Genomic DNA, 27427 nt, shown 5'->3' with positions numbered 1-27427 from the left:
GGGGAGAAGGAGAGGATGAGAGGGTGAGAGGAGGTGGAGAGGTAGACAAGGGCTTGGACAGGAAGACTTTGACAATACCTTTACTGTGTTTAAAACCCACCAATATTGTGTGCGGCCATTTTCCCATTCCTTCAGGGTTTAGTCTTGTATTTGGAAGCGTGTCCAGCGGTATAAAGCCGTGCTTGGTCATGCCTGCAGCTGTCAGCTTCCACCGGGGCAGACTAAATACGTATTAGAAACTTTTGGTGTGTGTTTTTAAATGTCAAGTTATACCAGCAAGATGTAGGAATGATGTTGTTTTAATAGATGTGGAATCAACAGAATGTTGGTGTTTTGAAGATTTTCTGCATCAAGAATCACATCAAGACTCTATTTTCAAGTTGTGTTTGTTTTTAACTTAACTGTATGTATTTTGTATGTTTTATATTTTGGAATATTATAATAGGAGTCTTCAATGTATCCTTTAACAGTTGAAACGGTTTGTACAATATTGCTGTTCAAGATTATGAAAGCAACAAAGCGAATACACATATTTATTGAGATATGTATTTCATGCATGCAGCATTAAACCTGATTCTTAGTTGCTTCATTGTAGATGTGAGTAAAAAACTGATATGAATTAGGCACTCAGTGTTATTAATAATCATTTGCGATATGTGAACTCTGCTTGGGAGATAATATGTTCAATGTTCAACTTTAAATTCTGATTTTGAACAGCATCTTCACGCTTTACAACTGAAGGGAGATTCTGAAACAATAAGCGCAATAAATGACAGTCCTGGCTTTGTGTTTACATCACTACAGTATTTGTTGTCATGAAAATCATGCCAAAGTATATGTTCTTATTTAATGTAGTTGTAGGTCAGTGGTGTAGTGTGCTGTGTGTAATGCCAGGCATGAGCTCTATACCCATGAGAACATATATAGATACATGGGCGGAGGACAGCGTAGGGAGCAGGTCAATCTGACGGCAGCCCCCTCCTACATACTACATTGACGCAGACATTGTCTCTGTGTTTCAGTGCTACTCAATACTCACACTCCAGTTTCTCAAACTAAGAAGTCATTGTTTTGGTGACGGGGCTATGATGCAGTTGCATCCATAGAAATTAATGTGGTTTTCGGAAATTCAATACAAAATAATACTTGAAAGTATCTGCAGTAAGGTAGGATTTATGGCGACAGAAACAAATGCAAAAGCACTTTTTTTCTAGAAGGGCAAAATGTATAGTATATTTATATCAAAGATAATTTCAAATATATATTTTCTTTGTATAATAGACGCAAAGATTTTCTTCACATGTAATTTGCTATGCTATCAAATAAATGTATTGCTTCATGTTAATGTACTTGTACTAGCAAAGTATTCTCCTATTATCAGATTTGTCTTGTATCCAATTTAATTAATGTTTCAAAAATAATGTAATGTGATCAGGGGAAAAGTATTGTTTTTGATCTTTGGATTTGAAGTTTGACTGAATTACCCCCTTGATTAAACGTCATGAATTATTCTTATAACGTATCTCATTTATGTATTGTACCTGAAAACTGTAAACGTCAAACTGAATAAATGTATATGATTGCATATTCACTTTGTTTTGATTGACTTGTCCAGTAGTTAGGAGTCCTGAGCTTTCATCCGTCACCTGACTATCATTGCTGTTACGTTTCACTGCTGGATTTTGTTCATCTTTGAACAAAGAAACAGTGAATTTGAGATTATTGACATGGACTTAGACGACAGACAAATAGTCTCCAGTTCTGCTCAGGATATCTGGCCAGCATAGGACTGTCTGAGATGAGGGATATAAAAGGATTTGAGTGGGCTGAAGGGTTTAATTCAACAGATGGTTTGATGCTTGTTCTGACAGCTTGGAGATGGACAGTGTCCCAAAGCGTGTCATGGAGTTGGCTCATGTGAATACTCGTGTAGTTTCATCCATGCCACTGAAACCTGAGCAGTGTTGACCCAAGCAGTGATCCCTACATGAGCAATTTGATTGACGCGTGTTCCCTCATCTATCCTTTCTGTGGCAGTACTGTACACTGGGACATCTCATCATGGAGAATAACCAGTTTGTGACAGGTCTTTCAGGTAATTGTTTGGATTCCTCTGAGTTACCCCTGGAGAATATGCTTATTGTTGTATGAGACATTCAGGCCTTACACGACTGAAAAAGGAATTCCACATTAATATTACTAATCGTCAGAGATGGCAGCAGTACACACATCCTTCACTCAAGTACAATTACGGAGTCAGATGGCTGAGCGGTGAGGAAGTCGGGCTAGTAATCTGAAGGTTGCCAGTTCGATTCCCAGCCGTGCCAAATGATGTTGTGTCCTTGGGCAAGGCACTTCACCCTACTTGCCTCAGGGGGAATGCCCCTGTACTTACTGTAGTCGCTCTGGATAAGAGCGTCTGCTAAATGACTAAATGTAAATTACAGATGCTCACGTTCAAAAACACTCAAAGTTGAAGTACTGACTATACTTTTTCACTCAAGTTAAGGAAATGTGTTATAGGAAATGTGTACTGTATTATAACAGTGTTATAACAGTGTACCAACATTGTAATCACAGTATAATCACAGTGTAATCACAAAATAACAGTGTTATAACAGTGTAATGGCAGTGTAACAACAGTGTGACAACAGTGCAGAAATGGCAAAAGTACATGCATCCTTCACCCAAGTTAAAGTACAGATATTCATGTTTAAAAAAACTGGTAAAGGTTGAAGTGCTTTTTCACTCGAGTTAAAGTAAAGAAGTATGGGCTCTGACATATACTGAAGTAAAAAGTAGCCTTTACTACTACCTGTTTTATTGTCACACTGGTAATTGGACCATATTAATACATGAATACAAAAAGACACTATAGACACACAGTGCACCACAGATGTTTTATGATACAGTTGACTTAAGTATGTCAGTCCCTGTTTGGTCCAGTCCATGTTGACTGTGAATAAGACACAGCTTACTTTTAAAATGTCCGATTGGATACCATGTTTAATATTCGGATTCTGAAATGTTGTCTTTAACTGGGGCAAAAGTTTGTTCAAACTCAAGTCTTTAAAAAATTATGTTTTGTGAAGAAATCCAGTGCATTCTTTGAATGTGCCAACAAATTCAGACCCAGTACATACCTGAGGATATGACTCTGTTGATTCTATGATTATTCTCTGTCTTATTACATTCAAACTGGAGTTCCAGAAAGAGAGAGTTACAACCCATCTATAGACAATCTATAAATGCAACTCTCCTTAAACAATCTACAGAAATCATAGATTGTACTGTTCAATTTACCAGTACAAAGGATTTTTACTGAACATACTCTTCCCATTAAAGACCAAAACAGCATTTACCAGTGAAATTTATTAGCATGACCAGATAAAGTAGGAGACAGGTTATAAAACAGGCCGAGGGTGGAGAGGGTGGAGGTGCATGAGCTGCAACAGACGAGCTGTCTGCTTGCTTGCAGGGGTCAGGGGTCAGGGGTCAGAGGGGTAGCGTCTAGAGGTTCTACTCTCGTCTGCCTCGGCCAGTTTTCAGCCAGGAGACAAACTCCTTGGCCGCTTGGTCCTGGAGGTAGGAGCTGACGTCGCTGGTGTAGGTGCCATCCGCATGCCGTCTGCTGGGATTCCTGCAGCAGGGGATGGACCGGTCAGTTTGGGTTGATGAACGCAGAACCCAAACCTTCTTTAAAAAAATATCTTGTCATTTCTTTTTTATATTTTATATCTATGGACAAGAGTTACTGGCTCCCATGTGCATGGTACACACTGAACTGTATAACTATGAGTAAAAAAAAAATCCTTAATTGATAACTTTGACTTCACTGTACTATGTTTTTTTATGGCATTGCCATGAGTTGTTAATTTCCTACTAATCTTAATGCCTTTCTGTCACAGTATGGTGCTTCAACACTATAAAAGCTGTGCTGTGCAGAGTCATGCATGAACAAGAAACACTATCATCACAGTATCAATTCACTAAGTGCCAAAAATCATCTTTCTCATGATCCCATGCCAGTCGCCTCAGAGAACCAAACAGACACTCACCCACTTCGCTTTGAGTTCTTTAACCACTGGACGAAATCTTGTGCTCTCCTTGTCTCCAGGTATTTACTGTAGTCGTTGGAGAAAGTTCCCTCTGAGTGTCTCTTCATGGCTGTGAGCTCGTTTGGGTCGTTGAACATCAAGTCCTCAGTCAGGCTGGAAACACAGCAGACAGACGTTGAGTTGAACGAAAACACGAGAAGCTGTTCCGTAATCAGCTGAGGAACACTTCTTACCTGGAGTCATCCTCTGTGTCCCCATCAGACACCTGCCAGCTGCTCTGGACCAGCACCAGAAGCAGGAGACCAGCCAAGGAGTGGGCACCTTTCATCTTTTGAACTCCTGTGGAGAACAACGTGAAGACAGCGGTGAGCTTCCCCCTAACACTTCATGAGGACTGAATCCCAACTCAAGTGGAACACTACAGACTGTTCAAATGAAACTTCTCGAAATAAAATGCCACTCGCTGTGGGATGATAGGGGTTTGAGACGTTAAGGGGTTGGAAATGAGAAAGGAGGAGGCACTCACCTGTGTTCCTTCCTGGAGAGCTTCTGTGAGAAGGCTGGATGTGGACGTTTAAGCTTGGATCTTCTCTGGTGTCGTCTTCCCTCGGGCTCCCTGGAGCTTCAGAATGCTCCCTGCCTGGTCTGGTAGCCTTATATAGCAGAGCTGGGTGACAGTGTACCCAGGTGACACCCTGCACACACACGCCACACACACGCCACACACACGCCACACACCCTGCACACACACGCCACACACACGCCACACACCCTGCACACACACTCCACAGACACACTCCACACACACTCCTCAAGCCCTCCTCAGCACGATCGCTATTACTCTCGACCCATTACTCATGGATCGTCTCAATGCACTGATATCTGTTCATTTGAAAACTGTCTTTGTTTGAAAAGGATATGTGGACACTTCCCGAGGTAGAAAAAAAAACCTGTCACTTAAGGTGTTAAAATCAAACACGATTCCATCCTGTCAAGCTAAATCAAATAATTATCCAACTTCCTACCATCTGTGTTCAGGTTGGATTGAGTGGGAAACAGAACTCTCTGTAGAAACATTGCATGAGGATATATTCCCAGTGGAATGTTAAAATCTCTTATTTCAACGTTCTTAGAATATCTAAATAGATTTTGGTTGCTTATCTTCCTCCTTCATAACTGGAACATATGGAGCAATAAGGCTTATTGTGTAGGTGACATTTAAGATTTTAAACAACATCTGTGGTCTCTGTAAAACTCAATATGTTTACAGGTGTCTAATACACAACACAGCTCTTGCTTTCATAGTACTGCAGACAACTCGAGGTAACAAATAAACTACTTGGGAATAAATACTTTAAATTAAGGATACTTTAACTAACATGTAACTACACATCAATCCCCTGAAAGGAAAAGTTATCAGTCCTATGAGAGGACTTGCAATGTAGTCGCACTTTATTGACTAAGTACATGTTTACATTTATCTTGTTTTAGGGTAAGTTTATGTTAACAGGGATCTTGTTGAACACAGCTGAACATAACTGCGTGGGACTTCCCCTTTCCAACATCCTCTCCTTCCCCTCCCCCATACCGAGCCTTCTTGCACTTGTGTAATAATCCGCTAAATGTACCACTGAATTTAATAGCAATGTGTACCTACATTGTTTTTACCATAGGTATTGCCACAGCATGTCGCTACACAGTGCTTCATGTAACCTTAATATAAGATGTGAGCCACTGCTTGTATTGATAGCCTCACCAAATGAATCATGTACGTATAAATGCAACAGTAAAGAGATAATACATGTATAAACATTAAACAATTTCAAGTTTATTTTTTTTATCTGGCCACATAAATTGAAACATACAAGTATTTTTTTCTAAACCATCTAAAAATGGTTACAATATTCATACTATATTCATGTACAGTTTATTTGTATCACGTGTTGACTACAATGTAAAGTGTTCCACAAGAGTCAGTGCAACAACATGTTTGTGTTATAAGTAATGTCACAAAGTCCACTGATGCAAAGTTTACCAGAATATAAACATGCAATGGCTTGAAGAACATCATGGTAAATAGTCAAATTTTCTCTATGATTAAGACACGATTAATCTATAACAAATATCCAGTCATACAAGTCTTACAATATTAATTGTACATTAAAACCTCTACAAAAACGACCAAATTGAATCCTTTGTTTGGATTGAACTTAACAAACTATACAAATGAGAAGCAGCAGTTCTGCCACAGTCACATATATTCATCAATGTTATAAAGACAGTTTTAAATGTGACAACAGGAGGTACGGTTTATTTGGAGTTGATGAGACATTTCTGAAGGAAATGACTCATGTGGGTGTAGACATGGTGATAAGCAGAGCCCCCCAGACTGTGGTCCTTGTCAGTGTACCACTGAAACAGGAAGAAACAAAAACATCTGGACTGGATCACATTCAAGTCACAACCTCTGAATCATTTACAGTAAATCTTGATTTCAAAATAATTGGGTGTGCTTACGCTTTCGGCGAGCACAACCATTGTTCTCTTACATATATATTATTATTATGTTCCCAACCCTAAGGATCCGTCAATATTTGGACTATATAGACAACGTTGGTGTCCAAAGTTTCGTCTTGGTCCCGATTGAGTTGCTTCTATTTTTATTTACGTTCCGTTGCAGAGTTTAGGAGGTTACAACGTTTTTGTGGCAAAAAGTGTATTTTGTGCAGGAAGGGAACTTAGTGCTAGCCTACGTCAATACACCTTAGAAACGACGTATAGATACTACGTGCATAGATGTGCACGCCGTATCTACAGCAAATATCGTATTGTGCCATGGTGTACCAGCAGCATCATACATTTAAGCAAGACTTTCATGTACAGTAAGTAATGTCACATTAACTAATGTATCTCAACTCAACCTTGAGTGGTGCGTCGCTGTCTTCAATGCCACAGACTAAACTTTGTAAAAAAAACGTTTTTCATTTCCGGCACATTCAGTGAAGTTTGGCTAGCAACAGCAGCTAGGCTAGCTTGCTCGTAGCACAATTAAGCTTCTCCACGCAGCTATCTAGACTGATATCAAATGATTGCTTTTGGCTTTTTTTTACTGACAATGATCGCTTCCAGCAAACTTCTTTTGAATTAGCCATTTCCCCCTAAATAAATATCAAATTTATTTACATGTTTGGGGGAATATTTTCAGGTAGCAGATGGTACTGTTTGAATCGCAATTCAATCTGAAAAATACTGCTGGTGACAACGTCGTTAGAATAGCTTGTTGTTGTTAGGGGGTTCGGCTTGTTTCATAATAAACTGACCTATCTGCAACCGAAGCAAGCAAGCACACCCTACAATTTCCCCAGAAATTGTACCCTCTTTAGTATTGAAATTGAAATGTATTCAGATATGTAAATGTTTGTTTTTCAGGTGGGCCAGCTGTGTACCGTCCCTGGGGTTACCCCCCAACGACACGCTAATCTATGATGAGTAACAGTATCCTGGGGTTACCCCCCAACAACACGCTAATCTATGATGAGTAACAGTATCCTGGGGTTACCCCCCAACGACACGCTAATCTATGATGATTAACAGTATCCTGGGGTTACTTCCCAACGACACACTAATCTATGATGAGTAACAGTATACTGAAGAATAGCAAATGTTCAACATAATTTCAGAGAAAATCCATCTTCACATCTTAACACATCGCTTCCTGACGGCACACCAATATTTACCATGGCCTCAAAGTCCACCTGCTGGTCAACCAGGGCCTGCGAGATCTTTGCCGACTGCTGAAAATGAACATTGTCTGAAGGAAATAAAAAACATTTGTAATAGTTTAACCATGAGACACAGTCTGAATAAGATCATACCTCCTTTGTAGATCACCTGAATGTACTGGTAGTTGATGTTGTGCTATGTGATAGAGTAATTGTATTATGGCTATGCAGAAGGAACATGTGTTAGTGTTCCTGCAGACTGCAACACGTACCGTCAGCTGTCCCATGGATCAATAAGTACTGCACGGATTGGAAATTACGGGCTCTGCTTGTAACTGTTGAATTCTTTTGAACATAAGAAACAATTTGCTGAAAGATCAAGTCAAAATGAATAATGTGTATAGATTTTCAAGAACTAAAGAAACTGTTACGATATTATTATTTTATGATTATTTTAACCTTGTAAGAATCAGGATTTTCTGCAGGTTTATTCATGTAGCGCTCAGTATAGACAGCATCTGGAATGAAACACAACTGTCTTTTGGATGGAATTCATAGTGCTTGGTATCTGTAGGAATAGATTGTTATACACTATATTACATACCATAATACTCCCACTTAGCTACAGGAGCAACAGCTATTCCACACTTAAAAAGCCCACTTCCAGAACCCAAAGCCATGGAGGTGACATAGCCGCCATATGACTGAAAAAGAAGTCAGTAGAATTTGATTAAAATGTTTTTAATCCCAATAAATTAAATAATTTAATTTAACAAAATAACTACATTTGAATTAAAATGTGAATATCCCCCAAAAAGCAGATTATTCCAACATGCAATTTACCCAGCCCCAGATGGCTATTCTCTCCTTGTCGATGAAGCCCATATCAATGAACTTTCTGCTGGGGAAAAGGGGGTTCTATTAAACAATCTATACTGGCACATTAATCATGAAATGAAACATGAAATGAGACATGGAAAAACATTTAAAAACATGAAACATTAAATAGTTTTTCCCCTTTTGGTTCATGAGCATCTTTTACCTCACAGCTGTTATTTGGTCTTCCACCTCAAATGTTCCAAGGCGTCGGTAGATTGAGTGCATTATCCTGTCACCTTGGTAACCGGTCCCTCTTCCATCAAAACTAGCGATAATAATCTCCTCGGTGCTGGACAGGTACGAGCCCCAGTTGATTCTGAAGCGGAACTCTGTATTCTGACTGCAAGGACCACCATACCTGTGAGGGACATCCGCAGTGACTGTTAAACGGTTATACTGGACAGCTGGGAAAGAGCTGACATACCCAGGATGGAAGACTTTCTCTGTACGCACACATCAATGAGGAGGGGATACTTTTTGGATTTCTGGAAGTTTGGTGGCAACGTCATCTGATACCAAAGATCTGTTGGGATATAAGAGAGGCTGGTGAGTCACAGGAGAAAAGAACGTGAAGATGTGCCAGGTGACCCCCTCCTCCCCACACCCTGCCAGGTGACCCCTCCTCACCCTCCCAGGAGACCCCCTCCTCCCCTCACCCTGCCAGGTGACCCCTCCTCCCCACACCCTCCCAGGTGACCCCCCCTCCCCACACCCTCCCAGGTGACCCCCCTCCCCACACCCTCCCAGGTGACCCCCTCCTCCCCACACCCTCCCAGGTGACCCCCCCTCCCCACACCCTGCCAGGGCACTCTGGTCCTCTCCCGCTCAGGCTCACCAAATCCAGCCACTTTCAGAGTGCCACGTTGAATGGTTGGCATCTTAAACTCAGTCAGAATGTGTTCAAGCTCTTTGTTGTCCTGAAGTACCAGGAGCTCTGAAAGAAAGAAATACAATATCAACTGTATTTACCAACTGAAAACAGTCTAAAATTGGTGAATTAATTAATTATAACAATGGGGGTTTTCTAACCCACTTGCAACTACTTTCCTGTACATTTTCAGTCCAAACCCAATTGTAACTACCCAAATTAATTTTGTCAAACTGATTATTTTAAGAATAAGGTATGCCACAATATATCATGGTCGGAGTTAGACCCAACCCCACGTTAGGAACAGCCTTGCAGTTAGGTGTTCTAGAATCACTGGCATACCTGAGCCAGAGCCTCTGTTGTCCCTGAGAGTGATCAAGGGAAGACCAGGTCCTGTTGAAAGACACAATTAGACACCAGTACTGCATGAGACCCACTCTACATACACCCCTCAGTGCTCAGGGCCTGCTGCTCATGGCTGACTGGACACAGCCCCTCCAGTAGTCCAGGAGTGCAAGCCGGGTCTGTGCATGGAGCATGGATGAGTTAGTGCTCACATGTGATGAAACGGGGAAACTGACCGTAGCAATCCATGCGGTAATACGAGGCGTCTGTGCTGAAGTACGCTGAGTTGTATTGACACCTGTCCTTGTACAAGTCACAGGTGAGACACTGGGGAGCAGGGGGGATGTTGCCCAGCACAACCCTGGATAAGATGCAGAAAAAAGGTTTGATGAATTCACACCCACAACTCAACAATGCTAACGTGCAGTAAAATAACATGTTTGTCAGGATTATGTTGTAGATGCTGTTTTGTTCTGTATCCCCACCCAGTTCCTGAAGAGCACTGGTATGGTTCTGTACTGTAGTTTTTTGCTTCTGCCATAATTTAGAATTTCTTTCTTCTCATTTGCTGATGTAATTAGCTGAATCGGGTAAGTTAAAACTGAGGTTGGATAGAAATCCTACAAGAGGGAAGCTCTCCAGGAACCGGGACGAAGGGCTGAGAAGACTGGTGTCTTACTTGTAAAGATTTCTCTGTCCAGGTCGTCCTTGATGCTCATTACTTATATAATATCTGTGATAAACAAAACATTCACAGTTTCCACACCTACTTCTTCCAGCCAACACATGACTTGATGATCAGCACTAAACACTACTGATATGGACGTTCTTACATGGCATCTTTTGTGAGTTTGGAAATGTATATGACCTCCCACCTCCCCGAGGTAATAGGTGTCGCTGTTCCCTTGGGAATGATACACAGGAATCTTCAGACGTCTATCATTTCATATTGTATGAGAGTTCATGCAACACCCAATCTAGTGATTCACTCCATATGAACATCACATTTGTTAATTTTCAAAAATGGTTTTGTGTAAAAACGTACATCTTTGACCTGATGGATGTGTTTGTATCCGTTTGAGTCACTCATCACTTTGTAGAAAGTGAGGTTGTCCTCCGCAAAGAAGGCCGGAAGGGGAGCATACTGCAGGAAGACAACCACTGACACATTATTACGTTATACTTCCTGTACATAGCAAGCTAGAGTGTGCTGATACAATATGCTTCCTCAAAGTCAACTTACATGACCAATCCAACCCGTCTTGCTTGTCTGCTCAAATTTCTAGAGGGAACAAAATGTTGCACGCCTATCAAGACAATCGCCTTGCATCCTAGATCACTGACTCCATGTTGTTTATTTTAACCACACGGTTGACTCTTCACCGTCGGCATACAGTACCTGCTTCTCATTCCAGCCGTTTCCATCAAAGTCATACGTCTGTAAGACGACGTGATCCTGCTTCCTCCTGAGCCACTGAACTGCGATGCGTTCATCTGTCACCCACACCACTGAACTCAAATAGTGATCGCTGCGTTCAAACAAACAGAAGGACAAATCTGGAGACACCTATTTTGTCGTGTGGAAAAAACGACCAGATAAACACACTCCCGTTGCGTTAACAGAAATAGCACAGGTGCTTCGGGTGTACCTTGAACCAACAGCATCTGGAACGACCACCTGAGTGCGTCTGGTTGGCCTGTCTGTGTCCACTACAAACAGCTTGACCTTGGGAATCGTTGAGCCAGACTTGATAGGAAATACAAAGCATTAGCAAACGTTAAGTTACATATACAGTACGGTAAATATTAATATAAGTAGTATTTCATGTATATCCAGTAGCTTATAAATAAATAATAAATAAAATAATCCCTAATATGCACATTTGAAACTATTGAATAGCATTGACTGGGTGAAAGCATCAGTCATTGACTCGATAGAGCACACAGGGCTACCCACCTTGGGGTACGGGATGATCACTGTCTTAGGGTACTGCTCTGGCCCGTAGTACGGATATTCGATAGTGTGCACTTCAGTGTCATTAAATTCAGCATAGGCCAAAAACTTCCCAGTTGGTGACCACCATACTGCTTCATTTGATGAAAAAACTTCCTCTGAAGAAAGGAAACCAAAACATCAAAGATGTCACCAGATACTTGACCTTATAACCTCAACCTGCCCACACCCTTCTCCTCCCTTCCCCCTGAAAAAAGAGAACCAGCAGTTTAGGTACTAACCTTCGTACACCCAGTCAGGGACGCCATTTAGGATCTGATTCTTCTTTCCGTTGTGGGTCACTTGAATGGCAGTGGCTGTGGCATACGGTTTCAAATAAATGTTGTAATTCCAGATGTAGGCCTGAGGGAGAGATTCCAGTTATTGCAGCTTTCCTTCCTTTTCTAGTTCCTCTTACAGACTGACAGTTACTCTGTGGGAACAGCTAGACATGGAGCTCTTCTGAACATTTCTTCACACTTTTAACTCCTCGCCTCTCATGCGTGTTTTTCCGTCAAGGACAAAATGTTTCCATTCTTTCCATGGGAGGAAGATAACACTAGCTGCTGATGTACAGGCTTCACACCATGGTGACTCCTAACCATGTCATTCCTACCCATGAAGGATTGAGTTTCATTGTGTGTAATATATGATACAGCCTTACACCCTATCAGTTGGATATCATGTGTTCTTGATAGGTTTTCATAACAGAGGACTAGAATCTAGGAGATTAGTTTTTTTACCAGTTTGTTTCCACCAGGAGCCCAGGTTAAGTATTGCACAACTTCTGGAATGTTTACTGGAGTAATGAATGTTCTAAGGAATAAAAACGGACAATGAGATACAGATCATAATATTACATCTGTAAATAATCTATAATATAATGGCTCTCCTGATTCAGACAACAACAGAGATTTTTTCTCTTCACAAATTCGACGAGACTCTAGAACTCCAGAATTCACTTACGAACTTTCCAGGTCAAATAAGGAGTATGACGCGTTGTACGAATGTCTCCATTGCTGTTGAAACATTAAACAAGCAACAGTAATGGGTCACATTACTTTTCAATGCTCATTCTTTTTTCCTGTAGAAGGTTAATAGGTAAACTAAAACATACAACGGGAGTGTTGAATGGTAAATCAATAACTTGACGTGGATTTACAAAGATCCCTTGGCAGACTCATGTGAAGCCCCTAGGGGTCGCTAATCTGCTAGTTCACTGTAACTTCAGAGATGTAACAGCTAGCATTAGGCCTACACACTTTCATGTCTGGAATAGGGGAGAAAAATTACCTTTGTGTAGTTGCTTTCAAAACAGACATATTTGCGATCAGCGGACACAAAATACCCTGTAGCTTCCACTTGCTCCTGCAACATCAATGCTTTAGGTAAATACACAACCGGTGTACACAAGGGTGTGAAATCCCCATTCAAGTTTTCTTACAAAGGTTTTGTTGCTCAGAAATTGAGATGTCTCCTGGGTTTCAACATTGTAAAGGATGACATTGCCCTGTCTTGTTTTATGCAGGTACTCATGATCTACAGGGGAAAAGGAAACAACTGTTTCTACGATCCATTCACCTTTTTGAAAGAATCTCAAACTTTGTACTGAAAGACTGTTGTGTGATACCTGATATCCATCGCAAATTATATGGTCTGTTTCTAATAGTGTCGTTGAAATAATCGGCCAGGGTGAAAGATCTCTTTGTGCCACTCGCATCCCTTCCTGGAACAAGAGAATCCATTTGACTAGTGTTTACCACAACACAAATACTGTACAGTAATAGGCCTAAAACTGTTACACGCTGTAATGTCATCTACCTGACAACGTCTAATGAAACGTGAACGGAAACGACATTCCCATTCCACACAGATGATCAATAGTTCAAAGGTTGTGAATGGATGGACAGAAAATATCTTAAACAGCACTGTTGCTGATCCCTCCACAAGTACACCTCACGGTGCCCAACCCGGTTCACGAAATTATGTGATACTGGGTTGGCATCCATGTGGCACCGTTGTGGATGCACACGTTAATCGGTAATAAGTGATGTAAAGTCACTTGCATCAAAAACGGTTTCGCTCTACAGCCAACAGCCGAAAAGTGATCAGCGCATAGGCCTATCATACTGTTGTGAAGACAACCAAATTTGTCCTTATTTATTCGAGTTCTTTAAAAGGATTCGTTTTCCGCAACAAGTCATAAGCTATATTACAAAAGATACCCCAAACTTTCTGTCACAATATATGGAGGACCATGTTTAAATAGGGCATGTACAACAAAAAATGTAACTTACTGTTCAAATAAATTGCAGTGGGTACAGTTATTAACGTGATGACGACAGCCGCCCCTACCAGCCCCCAAAACACCTTGCCGCAGCCCTGTAAAGGTGAGGGTGAAACTAAGTTGCAAAAACCTTTTGTGAAATCCACAGCATAACGTATTCTACGAGAAAAACTTTCGCATTAGTTTTCATCAAGTTAAATGTTGCTTGGTTGCTTGATCTTCAAATTAATTGTTACGCACTTCAAGTAGCCTTCGTTTTCACTTAAGTAACTTAATCACTTATTTTTGAAAAGTGCATCATCAAAGCACCGGTTCGAAGTACAGGTATATTTACTAACCATGGTAGCACCGTTGCTGTTAACGACATTCACTGGCGAATGGACATTCAGCTCTCAATCTGAGGAATCCTAAGGGTTTGCGGACGTGGATCACAGGCGACTTCGAGTGCCGAGTAATTGTATCGCTAACAAATGGGAAAAAACTTAAACAAGAGAGCTGCGCTTTGATCAAACCATAACTTAATTAACTGAAAAACCTAAATCCTTCCCATCGGACAAAAAATTCTACTTAGATCCTCGTGTACCATTTAACTCCGTGATGTATCCGCGAAGAGAGTTGGAAATTGTTACTAGTCACAGCGATGCCTCCTCGAAGTCAGCGTAACTTTCCTGCAGCGCTGAACTTGTTGGAACAATGGCTTCTCGACCACAGATCATAACTAACCCATATTTGCAAAAAGGAAAACCACGGTACAGTAGCTTATATCTGAGCAAGTTTTAATTAAGGTACACAAATTCCACCGTCTCTTTGATAGTGTAACATTCAGGTAGGCTACTGTTCCTTCTAAATATGTATTGGAGGTAGGCTACTTTATTTCAAATTGTGACCCTAAATGCGGACGATAATCATAATGACCATAACCAATGGTTACGATGAACATTATGCACTGTATGATATTAAGTATAGAAAGACTTAGTATTTCATTGACAATTCATTGTTTATCACCAATTATCGACAACTGATAGACACAAGCAGTGTACTCATCCGTAATTTTGTGTCAGAAGTACACAAACAACACACAATATACAATCCCACTGAAAGTCTTAACCCAGAAATAGTTTTTAGTATTTTGATATTTTAATAATAAATCTTATCGGCAGCAGATGCAATGTATGTGGCTGCATTTATCCATGGATGGCATTCCCTCAACCTATATGTCTTGAACAATCTTGTCTAGATTAACAGTTGTGTGTGTGTGTGTGTGTGAGTGTGTGTGCGTGTGTGAGTGTGTGTGTGTGAGTGTGTGTGTGAGTGTGTGTGTGAGTGTGTGTGTGTGACTTCCCCCTCCCAGCTCAGGAGCACTCTGAGCCTGTTCTTAAGCATCCGTGTATAATGGTAAAACCATCCCCCCACCTGTCTGTCAGATCTCACCCGAGCATGTGGGCTGCCAGGTGTGCTGGGGGGGGGGGGGGGGGGCAGGCGGGCCGGGGGGCCGACGACAGAGCCCCCCCCTCAGAGGACTGCCAGAGGAAGAGTGTCACCTAACCTGTGATTCATTCATGTTGTTAAGTAGCAAACTTTGCTGCTTCTGATTGACGTTGTTCGTACGGGTTGGGAAAGGACGCTTCTCCTGGCTTTCACACTGATTCAACACGCGTTTGCTGATGATCACTTGTCATGTCTGACCTATACCTCATATACATTCTCTTCACTGTGTAAACAAAATCAGTTTTTCAAACTGATGAAAAGTTTAAAGAGAGAAAGACAAAAGTGCTCACTGCGGTCATAACACGATAGCAATCAAATCCTCATATTTGGACCGCAAATGTAAAAAGACACACATACTGTAACATACAAAAACTACCACAATGACGGCAACGTCCCTCCAATCCCTGTGCCCCAGCCCCTACATGCTGTCATCATCCTCCTCAGAGCTGTGAGCCACTAGACTGGCGTGCTCAGCGTAATCAAAGGCAGGGAACTTGATGGCGAGTTCACTCCACTTGGTGTAGGTCTTGTTCCTTCCATCGAAGGTCACTACGAAGTGTTTGATGTGAAGACAGGGACAGTCGATACCACGGAACAGCATCATGGAGCCCCACTCCTGGAACAGCACACAGTCACACGTCAAACAAGGTTCTACAGAGAACTCTCCTGTAAGGGACTGCACATGTACCTGTGGTTCCTATTCAGTCATTCATTCAGAAGAGACTTTAGGGGGAAGGGGTGTTGAACCTTTGACCTCTGGAGCTGTAATCTAGTGCTCTAACCACTGAGCTACACCCTCCCCTAATTACAGAAAAGATTATGTGTCATCTGATTTCAAGAACCAGAAGAATTAATGGAAACCTCACCGATAGTCAAAGACACATTCCATTACAATGGACCCAGGCAGGTTTGTACCAGTGGAGACTGCATGGACAGTTTAGTAAAGGTCATGATGCAGCCTGACTACAGTCAAATTGTCACACTGTACCTGCCCACAGTCCTTGCAAGCTATGACCAGATTGGTTTCATAGTCCAGCATCCTCTCCCGAAGGGACGTGTTTTCTCTTTTGATAAAAAGTTCACTGGAAAAAAAAGAAAAACTGTGAATTTGCAAATCATATATTGTATTACTATAGTATAGTACTAACAGCTAGAAAGAGATTTGTTTAAACTTCTTACCCAAACTGTGCAGAAACGTTGACTCTGTGCATACTTTCAATGATCTGAATGTCTTCACCAGAGCAGACTGTTTTGCTGCAGCCTTTACAGTTGAACATCACTTTGGACGGACTCTCCATCATCATGGCTTTCTGCTTCTTATTAGTCTTCTTCACTCTGTCCTCCATAATAGCCTGGAGCTGATACTCTAGAATCTGGCAGAGCAACCAAACACTGGAACTGAGTTTGAGCTCTGTGGGTCTGGAGACTTCTATACGAGTGTGACTCCAGTGTGGTCAAGTCGTTTAACAATGATTATACCCCTTCTTCATGATTCAGGATATTCAGAACAGGACTGACCTACAGGACGCTGAACACCCTGCGCTTACCCTTTTCTCATACACGGCTGGATCAAGCTTCTTCACTTTCTCGATGGCCTTGCTCATCATGCTCTCGCGGTACTCGTTCACGTGCTCCCGTTCAGCCACTCCTGAGCCCTGCTGCTCCACCAGGATGTAGCTGCTGTCCTGGGCTCGGCCTCGGCCCCGAGCCTTCCAGCACACAGGACACAGGAACAACATTCAGGAGTCAAGGTAGGACTCATACTGACATTTTCATGTAGAACACCATTTTGAGCCCAGGTGCTGTATAGGGTGAGATATGAACTTGCAACTCTCTGCAGTCAAATACTCTTCTATTGAGCTACACCTATAGAGTTGGTAGTTAGGATGACAAGTATTTTGGTCTGTTTGTTAAGCCATCGAACACCCCCAAAAACTGACTCGACAAAGTTTTTACTTCAGATTTGGCTTAGGCAGTTATCTCTTTGAAATCCCACTGACCTGGATCATGGCTATCTCATTAGTCACGAGGGCATATCGGATGACAAAGTTGCACTCTGCTATGTCCAGACCCTCCTCCGCCACAGTGGTGGCAATCAGCAAGTTCACTTCTCCGATCCGGAACTTTTTCAACGCCTCCCTTTGCTCAGCCTGAACACACGTTGAGGGAGAGGGTTGGAACAGAGGTCAATCACATGACATGGAGCATCTCCCGTAGAACACAAAACACATGGCTGGTGGTCATTTAAACAGCGATGGAAACCAAGGGGACAAGAAACATCTATTTCAGACGTAGCCCACATGTTTTCATTTACATCGGTAGTCCCAGAAACTGGCATTCAAACACATCTTACAGGAGTGTACTCACAAGGGTCATTGGTTTCACTTCACTCTGGTCTCCCGCTCCTATCACATAGCACGCTTTCACTCCCACCTCGGCAAACTTTGGGTTGTCCTGAACCCACTGGCTTAAAGCTATGGCACTGTTACGGGTTTTGGTAAAAATGATCCCCCGCGCTTCCATCCTGCTCGTAAACTCCTGAAGAACGGTGCTTCTCAGCTGAGACAAGATGTTATTCTCATACTCCGGATGCTTGGTCAACTGCTGCAGTTGTGCCTTCTTTCCTGCAAATCACGGATGACGAGAACTGTGTCTTACAAAAACAGATGACCTTTTATCTAGCTCACATCTCAGCGTGTGTTGGTGCCTGTGTGTTGTTATACTACAGTAAGAGACACTGTATGTACTGTTATACAGTACGTACTGTTATACAGTACATTATCGACAAACTCTGTGCTTGTGTCGTCGCTCCAGTATTCTGCTGTACCTTTAAAGAGATTGAAGAGAAACATCTCCGTTTCAGTTATATTTATGGGCGAGTCCTGCTCCGGAGCCATTTTCTTCTTCTTCTCTTCTTTGTAGAACTTGTGCAGGAAGCTGAAGGCGTCTTTCATGCGGATGGTGTTGCTCAGGTGCAGCGCCTCATTGTACCTGCGGAGGTGTTCCGCACAAACACGCACCTTCTGGTTTTCCTCTTTTGCAGCTGTAAGAAAGACAGATTGATATTCCCCTATCCTGTGTTTGTAAAGGTTTACTTCGATTTTTTTTTACGAGGAATACATTCAGGCTAGTTGGATCACACTACTTTATGGTAGATGTCGTATTTGACGTTGTAGAAGAGGGGAACTCTTACCATTTTGCTCCATCAGAACTACCCACTGCTCGTAGTTCTGGGTGCCCAGGTCGCAGGTGGGAGACAGCTCACCGTGGCCGTGGATGTCGTTCATGATGCCCTTGATTACATCCCCAAAGGGATCCTGGAAAAAGAGAGTTTCAAGTCTGTGTTTGTTTTCCTGGCACAATACCTCAGTGAGGTCATCGAATCATGGAGGCTGCAGGGACTAATTAGCTTGAGCAAAATGTGATAAAACAGAGCAACGTTATTAACATAAAAACTCAGAATAAGGTGGTTTGAAAGTTTTTATAATGATTCCGAAAACTTGGCTTTAAGACTTCCTTGGAGAAATGCTAATAATGGAAACAATGTTTACAGTATAGTTAAACAATGAAGCCTTCAAGCACTTTCTTAGATGTAGGCCTACTATTGTTTTATTTTCCAATCGAACCAAATCGGCAAATTGAGGCCAAAGGGTGTTTAATCTCAAATAAGACCTCTACCTCATTCCTCTCTTCAGCCGTAGCAATCCTCTTATGTGGTTTCTTCGTGTTAGGTCCAAGACTCTCAGTCTTAGTCAAGATCTCAGAAGCATCCAGGTTTGCACAGATCTACAGAACACAAAACAAAGACAGATCATTGGACACCCGATATACAGGGTAATCAGCACAAATACTAGAGGTCTAACAGGAGAAAATGTAATCAGATTCTTAGGTTTCCTATGTCACAGTACTAATGGTGTTTTATCTAGTGGTGTGCTAATGCTAGATGAGCACCACTACAGTTTTAAACAAAACAAAAAAGCAGTTTCAGATCTTTCCCTCTGCGGTGCGGAGTATGACAGGCAAATGAAGGTTTACGGCTGCCTAGTGCGCAGGGGCTGTGGAACATTGGAAACAGCTTGGAGGGGCTGAGCGAGGCTCTAACAGAATCAGGAGGGCCGACCTCGGACCAGGCAGGGGCGGGGGTCTGAGTGAGAGGAGATCAAGGCTGTGGGAATAGGACGTGTGTGAAAGACAGACGAGGGAAAGAAACAGGGGGGAAGGGGAGAAGAGAAAAGAAAGAGGCAGAGCACGCAAAAGTATTTACTCGTAAAATGTGCTCCTCAGCTTTCGCCATTTTCTTGGCTCCTCCAACACCAGGTGAGGCAGTGAGGCCCAGGATCTGAGGAATGGGCACAGTCTTCTTCGCTAACTTCTTCAACGAAGCGTTCTTCTTCTTCTGTTTCAGGTAGCGGATCATGATCTTGTTGTAGACAGCTCCCTTCTGTGTGTGGTGACACTCATCAATTACAATGAGGGTCAAATCTACAAGGCAGAGAACACATGATGATTATAGCACATCATCAGGATTCATGGGATGCATTTGGTTAGACAGTAAGGTTAACCCCTGAGCTTGTCTGGTAAAACTGAGAGAGAACACTACATGGGTCGTAGTCTTAGCAGAGCACCAAGTCTCCTTGCTAAGCTACTGCACTGTGCTGTAGGGGATGTTTAAACTGCTGCAGGGTTCAAAGAAATGATTTCCCTCCAGTAAAGCCACGGTATCTGATCTTCTTGTCTCGTCTCTGGTTTAGAACTTGTACTGTAAATATGGAGGTGGCTTATTTGCACTCACAAATTACACCCTGGCTCGGTGTCTTCCCAAACAAACCAGCACTTTTCTAGGAATTCTAACGCCGCAGTTTGAACCACACCCCACGGTCACCACAACCCCAAAACAAGACTTGTGTGAAATGTGCGTTTTGCAGCAATGTGAGATGTGTTACGAGCCAAGAAGCATTCACAGATCGTAGAGGAAGCTGCAAATGCAACTTCTAAAGGGGGTCAGGCAGGCGAGTCTCTGGAGAGCCTGGGAGTGTGGAGTGGAACAGCCAGCCTGATGCAGTGACAGAGACTCTCATGTGAATAGGAACAGCCAGCCGCTGATGGCTTAAACAGACGTGTGCCTTGGAAGCCAGAGGAAGGGAAAAAATAAAAATAAAAATAGCGTTCGAACGGTCTCTGAGGCGTTTCAACAAACAGCATATGTTCCACTGAGGGGAAGGGGAGCTGGGGTTCCTCTCTGGACTGGGGAGAGCCAACAGCAGCGGACAGGAGAGGGGGAAACAGATGACTTTGACAAGAACCTGTCAGATGAACTCCCAGAGGTGACACACATGCAGGCTCCTAAACCCTGGCAGTGGCAACCATGCAGGGCAGTTGACTTGCCTTCAGAACTCAAATCAACTCCTTTGATAAAATATCTCATCAATATGAATAACCTGTATACAGTGCAGTATATATGTAAAAGTAGAATAAATGTGACGTAAACAAATATTTCTCTGGAACAGTTAGGACAATTAAGGAAATGTCGAATGTCAAGAAGATTTTTGCCAAACCTGATAACTGAATCCCCTCATCGTCACCATCATCGGCCCTCTCCAAGTAGTTCTCCAGGATCTGGGCAGTGCAGATTATGATATCGTTCGTCTGGACTATCTGAGTGAAGGAGATTTTGAGTTGGGAGTCTCCACTGACTTTCTCCACTTTGTACTGGTGTTTCAGAAACTTCCAGAACTCCGTGGAGTAATGCTGCTCAACCAAGGGCACCTAAAGGACAGAGATCACATGACTTTGAATCAGTGTACGGCTGTAGAGGGCATTATCTGTGTATCAGCTTGTAGCTGCTGCAACAAGATAACACCCCTCTCCTTGTAGGAGCTTCTGTTTACGAAATGAGTCAATACAAAGGTTTAGGCGGTGTTGACAAGTGCATGTGTGTATCTTATGGATCTAAATGAGGCCTTTGTTTGAGGCTGGGTTTCAGATTGGCCGTGGTCCATGTTGGTCTATGTAGTGTTCAGGGCTGTTGTCCATGTTGGTCTATGTAGTGTTCAGGGCTGTGGTCCATGTCGGTCTATGTAGTGTTTGAGGGCGGTACTCACTAGACTTTACCTTTCCTGCCACAAACACCATGCTGATGAAAGCTATTTTTCCATTTCCCTTTTGTTTATTTGGATCTCCTTTAGTTCGTTTAAGAAACTCTTCTTAAATAACCCCCCCCCCCCTTAATGAACAAGATGCCATACTCAGAGCAGCTCATTTGGGGAAGACGGTAGAAAACCTACTAAAGAAATTACATGACTGTTTCTGTTAAATTAGCACTTGCAATGCTAATTTAACAGAAACAGCAATTGCTATTGTAGCTACTTTTACATGTTTTTTATTAAACACTGACACAGTAAAACTATCCTGACGAGAGAGAGTCTGAGCCAGAAAATCTGAGCCAAACTGCAATGTTGTAAAATGCTGTTTTTGTTACTCTGAACTGAACCTATCATTTGTGGTGCGTGATACCACATTGATTGATTGTGGCACAGCATTTTCCACTCCACAATATTCCCACAGAATCTCTCTTTCCATCAGTAGACATGTGCATGCCTGACGTGAGTACAGTAGGTCTAGGGCAGAACAGAACGTACTAGCACTGCTTGTGTATAGAGGTGAGGCCACAGGTGGTACCTTGTTAACCAGGACCACCACTTTCCCAGGCAGTCTCTCTCTCCTCCTGCCGTCCAGATGTTGTTTAGTAATGTATACTGCCACTCGGGTTTTGCCACTTCCTGTCGGCAGGCAGACAATTATGTTTTTTCCCTCCAAGGCAGGTCGCGCAACCTCCATCTGATAATCTCGAAGGACAATGTCAGCTTTCCTGGGGCTTCCAGCAGAACTTGCGGTGTCGCTGCCATCTGTAAAGTAAAGCAGAGCTTCAGTCTGGAGACCTGAACGGGTGTCCATGTCAGCAGCCTGTAGTCAGGGCCCACAGTTCCTACTCTCTCAGCAGGAAAAGGCTCTGCTTGTTGTTGTTTTGGGGGTTTTGATGTTCCACTGAGCTGTGACCTCAAGCGGTCTGTTAGAATAACATCGTGTAAATGGCAAGCTTTCTCTCCTCCCTTTTCTAGATCATTCTGTCAGAGGACCAAGGCCTGTGTTAAGGCTCGGTATTAAAATGGACTGAGGCGGCATGCAGTTATGGAGATTGAGAGATAGGAACCTAAAGTCAATAGGAAGTAGACTGCGGCCTTGGTGATCTCCCAGTCCTGGCGTAGCAGTTCCCAGACCTCAGACTTATAAGCGGAAATTCCACCATTAGCCATGCTAAACACAATGTCAATAAGATAGGAAAGCCACAGGGACTGGTTTTAATTCAAAAATACTGAAATCCTATTGCCAACTGGAGAGCTCATATGCAACTGCTTTACAGGGATGGAAAATGAACCTAGGACGTTTGCTCTTTCTCTGCCTTAACTGGGAATTCCTCCAAAATACAAGCGTACGTGTATTACATTATACATATTCCAACATGGTGGAACAAATTGTATCTTGTTGCCTTAATAGTGATGTAATGAGAACAAATGTGAGAATTGAGTTGGCGAGTAATGAGAGCAATAAAAACAGGCCCTCATGAGAGACTTGTTTGATTGGCATCATCTGTCTGTGTGGGTGTTCAGCTTCACCTGGCGGAGCACTCCTCTTCTGGCCCACCTGTCATTTCTCCTTCCTCTCCCCTGACTCCCCGCTCCAAATAAAACCTGGATGATGTCACGGACACCCTTCTGGTGGGCTACTGCCAGAAATTGATTGGCTGGCTCAGTGTACCAATCATGTCAGCGATGTGAAATGAATAGGGAGACAGCTGCTTCAGGAAGAAGCATATTTATATCTGGCTAGAAGCATCACTCTCATACTAGATTTGTTTTCTGAATTACAACTATTTTGATACAAAATCAAAGAATTGCAATGCAGCGCTCCCCAGCCTGTATAGCATGTGTTTGCAATTTGGAGTCTCGTGGCTACGCTCTGCACATTTTAACATCTGTGAGGTCTGTCGTGATGCACATGGAACAGACTTTCTGAGCCAAATAGGACAAGCACTTAGAACTCATCCATTAAAACCCTGTCTTTCAAACGATGACCCGGCTAAGGAAACTGTGACTAGAGTCCACCGTTTTCAGCTGACTGATTCTGAATTTACGATCTTGTATGTTTAACACGCTGGTCAGAACATTTGGCCTTCTTTGAGGCCAGCTTTGCGAAGCTCCCTCCATGGCTGCATATTTCCAGCATGTCCACCTTCTTTCAAAGGTGTTCAACCCCGTTCTCTTCCAGATGAAACGTGAGACACTGACTCTGTTTAGCCTAGTTTTGAAGGAGAGCGTCAAAGATCAAAACTAGGGACAAGATGGGATTCAGTACAAACATTGAATGATTTGGTGAGGATTTGAAGAGAAACGGACAGTGCTAACTGTATATTTATGTCTGGGAGTTACCTGAGAGTGAGACATCCAAGCTGTCGCTACTTTGCTCTTCCTGTTCTTGGTAAAGATCTAAAAAGATCACAGTAGTCTCTTTACATTTACTGTACAGAAGACATGCTTATGATCTTATTTTCCTGCAGTCTAAACATAATCACATACAATGCATACATTTATCGTGTGAAGTCAGAAGTTATAGATATCAACAACAAAATGAAATTGGGTACAACTTAAACTTGAATGAAAATGACTCAAATGCCCCCTCTCCTGGTGACTTTGGAGTACTGTGACTGACTGACTACTATTATTACTACTACTGCTACAACTACAGTACTACTGCTACTACTAATACTTATGTTTCTACTTATGCTTCTAATATATAGTAGAAGCATAAGTATATATGCTTATATATATATATATGCTATATATATATATGATTGATGCATGACTATGTTCAGCCTGTGGTCTGCACCTCTCGGCCTCAACAACCGTCTCTGGAGGAGGGGAGCCCCCACTGAACTGCCCCCACTGAGGTTTCCTGGGAGTTTTCTCCTTGTTTTCCACGAGAGTTTAGCCTGCTCTAGGTGCAGTACTATGGGCGTGTGTCAAGCCCTCTGTGACACAGCTTGTCAAAAGTCACAGACAAATGCATTTGATTTGATTTTGCTTCTACCATTAGTACTAATAAGTACTACAACTGCTACAGTGCTACTACCATTACTGCTACACTACTAATGTTCCTACTATTACTGCTACACTACTATGTTCCTACCATTACTGCTATGCTACTAATGTTCCTACTATTACTGCTACACTTCTAATGTTCCTACCATTACTGCTATGCTACTAATGTTCCTACTATTACTGCTACACTACTAATGTTCCTACCATTACTGCTATGCTACTAAAGTTCATACTATTACTGCTACTAATTCACTATGGTGCACCTTGTAATAAGAATGATCTGACCTGTAGTGTCTAAGGACTCATCCATGCTCATCCCTGATATGCCGCTGCTGTCCAGGGTGTTGTCCTCCGAGGCTCCAGGCCTCTGGGCTGCATGACCCAGGGTGGGGGCCTGGTCCTGGGTGGGGGTCTGGTCCTGGGTGGGGGTCTGGTCCTGGGTGGGGGCCTGGTCCTGGGTGGGGGTCTGGCCCTGGGTGGGGGTCTGGTCCTGGGGGCCAGGCTCCACATCCTCACCTGGCTCTGGAGGGGTTTTAGTACAGTGTGGCATCAATCAGTGTACAAAGTTACTTTGGTAGAGGTTGGTTGTGGGGCAGTTCTATGGGCGTATGTGAAGGCGTCTGTGACATTGGTTGTAAAAAGGCCTTCACAATAACAATTTTAATTGAGGTCAAGTTAAAATCTGTTCCAATGATCTGTATGGCTTTTTGAATATATTACTTATTTAAACACAATTAGTATGTATTTATATCAGGTGAAGCAGCGTCGAAAACAGTGTCATTTTACCATTCCCCTCATCCCCAGGGCTTCCTCCAGTCAGCTCCCTGTACAGGGGAATGTGCTCTGTGTCTTGCAAGGCCTGCAGGAATGTGGAGAACCAGCCTGGAGGACATCTGACCACCCTTCCCAGCAGTTCACGAGCTCCTTCTTTTGGGGTTTTACCTGAAATCTAAGTTATTATTGAACATGATTACACTGCACCGTGTAATCTAAAACCTCTTTCAGCTCCTTAATTAGTGGATTAGTACCCCACTCTTCTGGTTAAACTGTGGAACTACACATAGTCAATATGAACACATAAAATATACAGTTGGCTATATCTACAGCACAATAATACAATTTCATTGACTATTACAGAAACTTTTATATAGCTCTACGTATGTAGCCTAATTCAGAATATGCAATGGTGTATGTACGCTACTATGGGTCTGAGTTTAGGTCAAGAAGATAGCATAGTTGGCACACAGGCTAACAGACAGTACATAGACTACTCACAACTTCGAGGTCCTCCTGGTTGATAATTTCTAATTCAAAGCACCTACGGGACACATCATTAGTCTTCATTTCCAAAAGTGTGGGTAAGAGAACTTCAATAAGTCGGACGCAGTAGTCATTCTCTGCCTCCAATGAGGGGCTTGGAGGGCGACCCTCCACATAACTTGCAGCATGTTGACAACCTGCTGCCGAGAGGGCAACCACGAAGGACCTGAACCAGCCAGCCGGGTATTGGTTTCTGATGAGCGTTTCAATGAGTAGGTCAACAGCCCGGATGTTGCTCTCTGTCTTTGCTTTGTTTTTGATTAGTTCTTTTAGCTCTGCGTGTATGAAGTCTAGGTAATCCAGAACAGGCTCGACCTGTATCAGTTTGCGCAACCTGGGTCTGAACACATCGATAAGAGTTTTCCAAACGTTATCATCCTTAGTGCCCATTTCCTCCTCGTCGTGTCAGTACCACCCCGAAGATAGCTGAAATGCACACAACAAACCCAATCGAGTGCACTTTACTCAGAAGTGAGTGAGCTGGTTGCATTTCAATGTCAATGAAATCACTTTCGATTTCGTTTCTGTTCTTTTTTGATTGAGCAATTCTGTCACTCGCCACTGGGGGTCTGTGGGGAGCTGTCATGACCCTAGTCTAGGCACTCAGAGAGTAGCCTGGCTGCCAGCCCAACTTCTCCCCGCCCAAAAGAAATTTGTTCGGGAAATTGGGTCTGGAGGGTCTCGTATTGGGGACCAACTACAGAAAACCAGAATCTGGGCGAACCAATGAAATTGCCAGGGCGGGCTTTATACGATGATGGACAGATGATCAACAGTAACGTAATCACCCACGTCACAAGAGCGCTTAAGTTGAATTCGTTTTGAACAAACATGGCTACCGCCGGAGATCTGGGATGTTGTGATTCTGCCATCGAGTCTGTTTTAGAAGACATCGACAGCGCATTAATTTTGAAAGAGGAACAAAGAGACGCAATCAAGGCATTTGTCGATGGAAAATATGTTTTTGCCGTCCTTCCTACGGGATTCGGTAAAAGTTTAATTTATCAGCCGGCCCCGATGGAGTTGTAATCCTAAACGGAGAACTCCGTATATGCATTGCCCTTTATTGTTTCGCTCAAAAAGGTTGACCGTGTGAACAAGTACTCTCCCTACCCTTAAATTAATTTTACAACACCGGCAAAAATCGTTTGTATTCATTCTTCAAGCATACTTCAAGTCTGCTTGTAGTTTAGTTCTGTTGACAACAACTATGCGGTGCTTAACATACGTCACATACTCTGTTGCTCTGATTGGTTGTAGATCTATCCAATTGAGCGAAGAGGCATTTGTTTTCCAGGCTCGTTTGAAACAC

At 42.7% G+C, this 27427-nt stretch overlaps 3 protein-coding genes across 5 annotated transcripts; all 3 read right to left on the bottom strand.

Moving 5' to 3' along the window:
* Positions 1–3352: 3352 nt before the first annotated feature.
* Positions 3353–4709, bottom strand: gcgb (glucagon b). The gene is made up of 4 exons (XM_047046062.1): positions 4585–4709; positions 4292–4397; positions 4059–4211; positions 3353–3640 (listed from the first exon to the last, which is right to left on the bottom strand). The coding sequence occupies exons 2-4, from the start codon at positions 4384–4386 to the stop codon at positions 3520–3522; spliced, it is 369 nt and encodes a 122-aa protein (XP_046902018.1). The 5' UTR covers positions 4387–4397; positions 4585–4709; the 3' UTR covers positions 3353–3519.
* Positions 4710–5879: 1170 nt separating this feature from the next.
* Positions 5880–14824, bottom strand: LOC124484926 (fibroblast activation protein, alpha). 3 transcript variants are annotated; one of them, XM_047046051.1, is made up of 27 exons: positions 14736–14824; positions 14491–14615; positions 14163–14247; positions 13496–13591; positions 13310–13404; positions 13159–13233; positions 12832–12884; positions 12609–12681; positions 12108–12228; positions 11830–11984; positions 11522–11619; positions 11272–11401; positions 11116–11154; positions 10918–11016; positions 10706–10776; positions 10552–10605; positions 10109–10233; positions 9870–9920; positions 9495–9593; positions 9113–9182; positions 8823–9017; positions 8624–8681; positions 8385–8484; positions 8240–8298; positions 8053–8125; positions 7796–7869; positions 5880–6470 (listed from the first exon to the last, which is right to left on the bottom strand). In XM_047046051.1, the coding sequence occupies exons 2-27, from the start codon at positions 14491–14493 to the stop codon at positions 6369–6371; spliced, it is 2253 nt and encodes a 750-aa protein (XP_046902007.1). In that variant the 5' UTR covers positions 14494–14615; positions 14736–14824; the 3' UTR covers positions 5880–6368. The 3 variants fall into 3 exon arrangements, with proteins under 3 accessions (XP_046902007.1, XP_046902006.1, XP_046902008.1); XM_047046050.1 differs by having other exon boundaries at positions 14491–14808; XM_047046052.1 differs by having other exon boundaries at positions 8624–8678; positions 14491–14808.
* A 133-nt stretch (positions 14825–14957) lies between these two features.
* On the bottom strand, positions 14958–26638 carry ifih1 (interferon induced with helicase C domain 1). The gene is made up of 17 exons (XM_047046018.1): positions 26071–26638; positions 25582–25744; positions 25286–25317; positions 25081–25252; positions 24127–24183; positions 22319–22545; positions 21196–21406; positions 19905–20122; positions 19319–19426; positions 18834–18957; positions 18468–18683; positions 18008–18264; positions 17641–17790; positions 17188–17349; positions 16820–17013; positions 16629–16722; positions 14958–16256 (listed from the first exon to the last, which is right to left on the bottom strand). Exons 1-17 carry the CDS (start codon positions 26503–26505, stop codon positions 16059–16061), a joined length of 3018 nt encoding a protein of 1005 aa, XP_046901974.1. The 5' UTR covers positions 26506–26638; the 3' UTR covers positions 14958–16058.
* Between the last annotated feature and the right edge of the window lie 789 nt (positions 26639–27427).

The sequence above is a fragment of the Hypomesus transpacificus genome, chromosome 23 (assembly GCF_021917145.1).
Source record: "Hypomesus transpacificus isolate Combined female chromosome 23, fHypTra1, whole genome shotgun sequence".
Lineage (NCBI taxonomy): Eukaryota > Metazoa > Chordata > Actinopteri > Osmeriformes > Osmeridae > Hypomesus > Hypomesus transpacificus.
Note: the sequence above shows the minus strand (reverse complement) of the source record. Positions and strands in the feature narration are given on the sequence as shown.